The 9,605-nt window shown below is 36.9% G+C and overlaps 1 protein-coding gene across 1 annotated transcript; it reads left to right on the top strand.

Annotated features, from left to right (window-relative positions):
- Positions 1-222: 222 nt before the first annotated feature.
- LOC113231382 (serine protease inhibitor dipetalogastin-like) lies at positions 223-7,899 on the top strand. Its single transcript, XM_026465682.1, has 2 exons — positions 223-402; positions 6,335-7,899. Exons 1-2 carry the CDS (start codon positions 387-389, stop codon positions 6,997-6,999), a joined length of 681 nt encoding a protein of 226 aa, XP_026321467.1. The 5' UTR covers positions 223-386; the 3' UTR covers positions 7,000-7,899.
- The last annotated feature ends 1,706 nt before the right edge of the window (positions 7,900-9,605 follow it).

Here is a 9,605-nt window from a genome sequence, read left to right as displayed (position 1 = left end):
TATTTAATTGCAAAAATATCCCAATAATTAAAACAAACTAAAAAAAATCACGTTCCAATTTTCAATGCGAAATCACAAACTGCTCATTAGACAGTGACTTCCGATTTTATTTGCCGTAGTAGGTACTTTCATTATTTCCTCTCTGGAAGCGGGAAAATCAGACAAGCTTGCTGACGCACGATGCCGGGGATTTTACACTACCAATGTTTACATCGCTTGAGAAACATCAACATCGTATATAAGCCCCGCGCGTATGACTGCGTAGCATTAGTTAGCAAATCACCGGTGAATGAGTTTGTGCGAATTGTTACTATTACAATACATTGGTTTATTAATTTTGCCGACAAGTCTATTATTGAGTGCAGGATTTTCTGGAACTATTTGAAATGGGTTTTAAATTTGGTAAGTTATTATTATCCTTTTTTATTCATATTATAAAATAATTAATATTTTAATGTACTTAATATACTTAACAAAATTTTTCCGTTTTCCAAGCGTTTCTTTCTTCTTAGATGTTAATAATTTACCTAATTATTATCTTACGAAACCAGTTAGAGACGTGGAAGGAGAGGATATTATGCTAACGTCCAATGTAAAAAAATTACTCCTTGTGTACGATGCTCTTTTTTTATCTTTAAAGTGCGCAGTTCCAAAGTATGTACACGTGCATCTACCTAAAGAAATATTTTATGCCTTTCCACAACAAGATCAATGAAAAAAAATCATAAAGTAAAAGGGGTTGAGAGGCATCCCACCCAGCTTTTTTATTTAACAAGTGTTAGAAAAACGCAATCCAAAAAATAATTATTTGCCATTGACCTAGGTCAATGTAATTTGCCATGAACTTAAATGGTCCAAGAAGAACTTTTAAATAGGAAATCAAACTATTTTCGTATATAAATCGCATATATTTGTTTTTCAAACAAATCAAAGTTCGGGCTCTCTACCTTTACAGCTCCGATGGTCACGGCTGAGCTTATAGAATTTTAATTTTAAGAAAATAAAAAAGTATTGTACTGTTATGATAAGAGAACCTGCCTGCTGGTATACCTACAGGTGCTATAACAACCCAACTAGTTTTGTAAATAGTGCCTACAAATTTGCTCGATTTTTTGACGATTGACACGTGTGATAAAAAAAATCTAGTAAATTGTCTAAGAAACAAGACAAGTATGATCAGATAAAATCGAGTAAATGTTTAATAAACAGTCGATTGACAACATATTCTTTGTCGATCCACTCAAATGTTCAGACTAAATCGAGCAAATGTGCAAGCAACAAACGATTGACAGCGCATTATTTGTCGATCAACACTGTAAAATTTAAATTAGGCGTAGGTGCCGATTTTTACCTGTTTATTGCTCGCTAACAGGCGACAGTCATGATCGATCAAATCGAACAAATCTGTTAACTGACAGATCTTATTGATGGTGCAAATACAGCACTTTGAGCACCAACAACGATCGTCAAGAATCGTGCAAATCTGTAAGCACCTATTGATCGTCAAAACACGTCATATCGACCGACTACAACTATGGTCAAAAATCCAGCAAATCTGTAGGCACCATAAAACAAAAGCAAAAAATACTTTACTTGGGCCTTACAAAAGGACCTAACCTAACCTACACATTATAAGGTACGCAAAGATAAAACACGAATTTGTTTTGACAAGTGTGCTTTGGTAAATGTCAGGAATTCCACACAATCAGACTTATGCTATTAAAATCAATGAGTATTGAAGTGAATCACTACAAGACTATGTACCGAATTAGGCATGCAGTCTGTTGTTATAAGGGGGTATATAGCCTTAGATACATATGGTTTTGGACCTTACTCCTGTGACATAAGAGCCAAATTATCTAAGTGCACTTAGGTACATACAAGTAGATTTGCATTTTATAGCAATGCCTATTCCTTCGACTTAGCATGGCAAATCAACTTGAGTTTTTGTTAGAATAGCAAGTTCTTATTATGTAGGTATAGATCGTGTTTAAAATGGCGTTGCTCAATATTTACGGCAATAAATAAACAAATCTTTGTTTTAGCACGTCATCTAAAGAATTTTCGTAATTTAAATATAGCCGCGAGAATCATCTAACACTAGAGAAATAGTCCTATTCCGCAACTTAGTGGCCGCCATTAAGGAAATAGAATAGAACTGCAAACTACCCATTATAAGGCAATTTCTTTAAAAATCTACTGGTGAAATTACATGCGCATGGGACTTGTCAACTTATGACTCAGGGTGACAAGCGCAGTGGCAGTGCTCCTCCGATCTTGGTTGTAAAGCTCTGAACGGCGCTGCAATCTGTTATGGACAGTCGTGTCACTTACCACCTTGTTCTTCCCGTCACTTGGTATTATAAAAAAAACTCTCTTATTAATTACCCATATTTATAATGCTGAACACATCAATCACAGTCACATTGACACATAAATTATACCAAATATGGTAGTCCTTTGTAACAATGCTGATTCAATTGTTTACGTCACGATTGTTTCACACGGAGTTTCTAAAACATGTCACAAATCACGAAAACTTTATTTATGTAAACATTATGAATCTTATGGCGATTATTGCTTACGATAATCGCCTACGAGTTTTCGTCATGAAGCGTGCGAGAAACTCTCACCATCTAAATGGGCCTTAAGAGTCGCGTCACGTCGCTATGGGTAGGGTTGCCAGCTCTTAAGCCGGCCAGACCAGCCAGTTTATTTATTTATTTATTATTAATAGGCGAGCAACTTGAAGCTGATATGCCTATGTCAAAGCTGTGTTGAATCTTTTTGTTAAAGTCCACAAAACACTAGAACTTAAAGACCCGAGACTTAAAGACACAAATTCTTCTTTTCTAACCAGCGTTCACTGAACTAGCATTAACCACGTTCTCAGGCAACCTGTTCCACTTTGAAAACACTCTGTTGCCGAGGATGTGGTAGGCAGTATTGGTGAGTGATGGCCTTCGGACAATTTTCATGTAGTGACGCCTCATATTCCTGGAGTGTACTGTTCTTTCGAAGAAGTTGTGAAGGTCTGGAAGATTGTAGAACCCATTAAGAATTTTAAAAGTTTCAATTAGATTACCCCGTACCCTTCTTTCTTCAAGAGTAGTGAGGCCCAGGGATTTCAATCTGTCCTCATAAGATTTACGACGTAGAGCCTGAGGTATTTTGGTGGCTCTCCAGAAGTAGTAATGATACAGGTGGTGCTGATGATGCGAAAGGTGCTGATGATTCTGATAGTGCTGATGATGACTGGTGGTCAGGCAAGCCATCGATATCGTCACCACCACCATCATTCGCAGTTTTAGCATAATCATCATCAGCAACATCAGCACCATCAGCATCATAAGCACCATTAGCATCATCATCACCATCAGAATCATTAGCACCAGCAGCATCATCAGCACCATAAGTATCATCAGCGTCCTTTGTTTGTTGTTTACATTTTCGAACTTCCATTTCATCTCAGAATATAAGTTGACGCTTTTATCAGATAGTTTCGGTTTTAATTGTTTCTTAGGGTAATTTAAAAAAATAGTTGCAATTGATTTAATTGCAAGTCACAAATAACATAGATCAATTTGATTAAAATTAATTGCAAAGTGCAATTAATGGTTTAATTGCAATTCATGATAATTGCACTTAATATTTAAGTCTATTAAATATCCGATTGAAATTTAATTGATTAATGCCCAACACTGGTTAAGATCAGCTTGTGTTTCTATAACATGTCACGGGTGCAATAAATGTTGGTGTTATTTACCTGACGCCATCTTCTTGGAAAGGCATTAGCTTATTTCTGAGTGTAGACTCAATAGGGGGCAGGTCTATACTGTTAGGATCCTTAAAATGTTCACATAGTACCTGAAATTATTTTATGATTTCTATAATTAATGTTTAATATCCTACAGTAATTTATATGAAGGTATAATCAAACGGCCTACAACAACACATTTTTTGTAATAAATAATATGTATATTTATTATTAGTGAATAGCTTAGTATTTGAAATAAATATTTATTACAAATACTTCAAAAACCTACATTTGTGTGTACTTCATACATTAACATATTAAGGGATAGGTCCTAGTACCGCATGTGGTGCCAAAGAACTCACATTAGACATAAACTCTTCATAATCGTCTATTGACAAGTTCCACAACTTTGATTTTGAATCTGAAAATTACAAATAATGATTTAAAGACCGTTTTATTATAAAGAAAAAATTCGTCACGAAAGCGTGTACTTTAAAACACCATCATTCTTCCAGAGTAGGGAGGCCCAGGGATTTCAATCTGTCCTCATAAGATTTACGATGTAGAGCCTGAGGTATTTTGGTAGCTCTCCTTTGTACGCTTTCCAATAAATCAATGTCCTTCCGAAAGTACGGACTCCAGACTCGGAATCCATATTCAAGCATTGGCCTAATATGTCTTGTAAATCTTAATACTTCAAGACATCCCTTGAAAAGATCTCCGTATGACATTATATAAAAGAGTTTGCCTTTTTTTTACCATGGCACCAATATATTCTTCCCATTTTAAATTTGAAGTTATGGTAATTCCCAGATCTTTCTGCTGGCTGACTGAGCTTATAACATTACCATATAAACTACAATTTTTTTGTGGGTTTTGGGAACCTAATGTGCAACACACTACATTTTGAAATGTTAAGTCTGATGACCCAGTCTTTGGTTCAATTATGAATTAGGTCAATGTCATCTTGCAGTTGCCCAGATTTTAGTAAAGGGTTGGCAAAAAACTTACAATCATCTGCGAAGAAAGCTGATTGGCACTCTATGAGTTCCACCAAGTCGGTAATAAAGAGCCCAAAAAGATGAGGAGCGAGGACTGATCCCTGAGGAACACCACTAAGCACAAGTTTCGGTTGTGATAGAGTTACCAACTCGGACTTGAAAAGTTCGGCCAGTCAAATAACTTTCAATCCACCTGAGTAGCTTGCCACGTAAGCCAAAATGCTCCATCTTCATTAATAAACGTTGGTGAGGAACTTTATCGAATGCGCGCTCAAAATCTAAGTAAATAACATCAACTGGACTCTTTTTGTCTACATCATTACACCAACTATGGACACATGCTAATAGATTAGTAATAGTAGATCTCTTTTCCACAAAGCCATGTTTAGACGCCCCGCTCGCCCAAGCGACCACATGACTAGTCAATTAAAAAAGTCGGACACCGTCTAATTTGCTGGACACGCATCCAAAAAGTCTATGTCCGGCTTTATCCCGACACTTACCAACGCTAGTTATAGGTATTGGACCATTCTCAATGCCGGCTTTACATAAGGTGTAGGGTGTACGGCGCACACGGGGGCAGGGTCTTAGAGGGTACCGAGCGTCTCTCGAGACGCAAGCGAGGGCGGGCGAGGTAGACGGGCTATTGTTTCCCAACACCATTTATATTGGAATTTCCGATCACTGGGGACAATATAACTGTAGGTATTCCATTTTGATCGCGTGCCTACTAGAGCGCGCCAACGTATTGATTACACCTTGTTAGGGTTAACCCCGCCGCCGTCGCTACCCACTCTGTAGGTACTATAAACAAATACTACACTAGGCATAATTATCATTACGTTTCACAATACAATCAAATGAAAACAAAAAAGAATACAAAGAAAAGAGAGATCGCAAACAAAATTGACATAAACTTTTTAGGTGTATTGATCTTAAACCACTTACAAGGAAGATATATGAATAAAATTAAAAATTACTACGCAGAGCCAAATGACCATTATATTATTGTAAATTGTATTGTACCTAATGTGACAACTCATCAGAGGTACCAATAAGTTGCGTGGAACCAGCTATTGTTGCAAACGGTTGTGATAGTAAATTACGACAGTTTATGACAATTAGTACTTACATTTTAAAATTAACTGAACCACAATTCACACTTTTGCCTTATGTTTCCTACAATTAGGCCTTCAATAATGATAATTTGTCATTAATTTCATCACTTGGCTGTCAGTAAGTGCGATACTTATTTAGAATTACTGAACAGTTCATAACATATATATCAGGCTTGACAATTTGTACTTTTGACCGTTCTTATCGTAACCGACATAGAATTCGATTTAAATTCAAGCATGACGTGCTCTTGAACCCGAAAGTTGCGCTAAGACGTAATCATCAGATGATATATTATTAATATATAATATTAGTATATTTTTATAGGCCTGTTGGGAGAAAATACTTTCATTTCAAATTAATTTTTACGATCATTATTAAATAAGTAGATAATTGTTTTTACGACCTGTACTGTTATTGCCTGATTGCATTTTCTAACCCGAGACTTCTCTTGTTACAGTACTGCTCCTTTTCATCAGTGTCTACGCGTCCGCCACCACAGCATTACCATCCTGCGTGTGTACGCGAGAATTGATTCCCATCTGCGGCTCGGACGAAGTAACCTATGCCAACCAGTGTCAGTTCGACTGTGCCAAAACAAAAAACCCAGACTTGACTCTGGTGAAAACGGGTTATTGTAACCGCGAGCCACTACACGATTCATGCATCTGCACGCTGGAATACAAGCCTGTATGCGGTACTGATGGTAGCACATACCCGAATAGTTGCGATCTTGGTTGCGCACAAAGTAAAGGCAAAAGCGTTGAAATCAAACACGCTGGTCAGTGTGAAGAAGCGCAGGTAGCACAGATTAGAGGTTGCGTATGCACAAGGGAAAAGAGACCGCAATGTGGCAGCGATGGTGTTACATACTCCAACCCGTGCACGCTGAATTGCGCGGCTGGAAAGACTGGGGTAACGTTAGCTTATGAAGGCGCTTGTGAAAATAAAAGTTTGCCAATTTCTATGTTATTCCCCCACTTAAGGAACAAGAGGTCTCAGCCTAACAATTGCGTCTGCACCAGGAATCTTAAACCTGTTTGTGGTGTTAACGGCGTAACTTACAACAATCCATGCCTGCTTGAATGTGCCGGACAAGAAATGGCGAAGAGTGGGCGTTGTTAATTAGCCACAAGAACAATCGTAAATACATTAAAATTGTTGTAAAGATTACTGTTACTGCTTTGTTTCTGACCATTTTGTAAATTTAAAACTTTTATTTCTTCTAAACCCGGATTTTCATGTTACTAGCGTGCTCAAACCGAGACACGCGATCCGAGTGCACTCGGACATCTCGTCATCCGATAATTGACTAGGACAGTGTTCGTTTTTTATGACGTGACTCGCATAAAGTTGACAAAACAAAAAACGTTAAGTGAAAAGATCAAAGTCATCTTGAAAACTCATGCATTGTAGTTATTCGTCCTAGATTGAATTGCAATGATGCAAAGGATACAAATGATACTCGTACGATATTGAACTCATAATGTGTCTACGACATTCCGAGTGCACTTCTCTAGAACCTTACTCACATTTAAACCCGGCTTTTGACCACCAGCAAATCAGAATGAAAATTTACTTGTCAGAAACGACACAATAAAGTTTAAATGCGTTATTTGAAATTTTCAAAAGATTGCAGCCCGCCAAATTTAATGATTTAAACATTATAAGTAATAAGTATAATCAAGCTCAATTGTTACGTTACACCATATTAAAATACGCAGTACGAAATGTATATCGAAATATAAGTCAATGATTAGCATAGTATATGACGTAAATATACATATATGTATATATGCACATTTTTTAAATACGTTTGATTGTCATTTACATACAATACATAAATAAAACTGCGTTCTAGGCAATTCGTTCATTACTTTGTAAGCTTATAAAGTAATACTAACGCTAATTTTTATTTGTAATCATTGCCTTCTCGAATATTTCGGTAGCTACTACTGCTACAGTAGAGATCCATGTGAAAGTACTACCATCCAGGGAAGTACTACCCTACCCTACCATCTGACCTATCTCTGCTGCCAAGCAGTAATGTGAGCATTACTGCGTTCCGGTTTTGAAGGGTAACTAACGGTGCTGGTGAGATTACAGGCACACGGAATTTGTCAACTTATGTCTCAAAGTGACGGACGCGCTGGAAGTGCTCCCCAAACCTTTGAGATTTAAAGCTCTGAGTGGCACTGCTACTGCTATGAACAGGTGTGTCGTTTACCACCAGGCGCACGGTTTGTTCGTCCCATCACTTGGTACCATAAAATAATTTAAAGGTCTATACAAATTGGGGCAGCTGGTCTCAAAGTTTAATTGGACCATATAACTTTTGTATATAATCTGCCGTCGTTAGTTGAAAGGGCGCATGTGACATTTTTTCAAAAAAAATTGGAATGTATACTGTCGTGATTAGTCAAAAAAGGCTGATCTGTCACTATTTTTTTTTTTCTAGGTGGATAAGGTTTCATACCTTTACCGCAAAAGAACAATAAATATTTTTTCAATTTCATTTCTGTAAACAATATTTTCTCGATTTGGAGTTTTTGTCACAAGCGCCCTTTCAACTGAAGCCGGAAGTGTTATAGTATGATACTGGATATATTATGTTAAGAATAAATGATTTTATTGTTTTAAGAAAAAACTTTTTTTTTTCTATTTTGGAACGACTTACTACTCCGGCGCATAACACCTTACGCCAGCTAATGCAGACTATCACAAAGCGCATAATCGATTATCTCGGTCACGTGGTTTGACATGATAAATACCGACCGCTTCAACTTATAATGATGGGAAAGGTTGAAGGCAAAAGACGCGCTGGAAGATGTAAGAAGGCTTAGTTAGGCAATATAAGGGAGTAGTTCGGATTCACAAACTGTTTCGTTTAGTCACGGATAGGGACAAGTTTGCCACATTGACGGCCAACCTCCGGTAGTAGAGAGGCACGAGGTACTTTAAGAAGATATTATCGTATGATACTTGGTATCATAAGATGAAATTGTGAAAACTTATGTTAGGAATAAATGATTTTGTTGATTTAAGAAAACAATATTTTTGCTTTTCAATTGCTTTTAATACAAAAATACCAAATAACTTAAATATATGTATACAGTACAGTACTAAGCTCAATATACATATATACACAGAGAATAACATTTTTAACAACGATATTCATGTACTGAGATCGGAATAGGCCTAAGTATGTTTATTCAAACTTCAAGTAATACATATAGAGTGGATTATACCTCCCTCTGAAATCCTGTAGCGATTAAAAATGAAAGACATCAAAACAAAATAATTATAATTTCAAGAATAAGAAAACTTTTCTACTAAATACCCTTTTTATAGTAAAGTAATTGCTGGTTACACATCAAAAATGTAGACCTATATACAATAATTCGGAATATCCTCTAAAACCGTAATATCCGGAATATCAGAGTACGGTATTACCCACTTTATGTGTATTGCTTCCTTGAAGTCTAGGTAAATTATATTCTCTGCCTATTTCGATCTCTGTAATATAACAATTTCTTTGTTTTTCTATCTGCAATCGACCGCCAAGCTACGAATTTTATGAACGAGGGATGTGATGTTGGAGCGGCCTGTGCCGCACCTCCCAACTAGTTGATGGATCTAAAAGTTCTGCGATGAGTGGGGCTCGGGCAGCAGGATAGACGTCTTTGTGTTTAGTTTTAAGTCGATCGATCTCAGCAGCTACTAATGGCACG

This window comes from Hyposmocoma kahamanoa, unplaced genomic scaffold, assembly GCF_003589595.1.
Source record: "Hyposmocoma kahamanoa isolate Upper Pololo Valley unplaced genomic scaffold, ASM358959v1 65, whole genome shotgun sequence".
Classification (NCBI taxonomy): domain Eukaryota; kingdom Metazoa; phylum Arthropoda; class Insecta; order Lepidoptera; family Cosmopterigidae; genus Hyposmocoma; species Hyposmocoma kahamanoa.
Note: the sequence above shows the minus strand (reverse complement) of the source record. Positions and strands in the feature narration are given on the sequence as shown.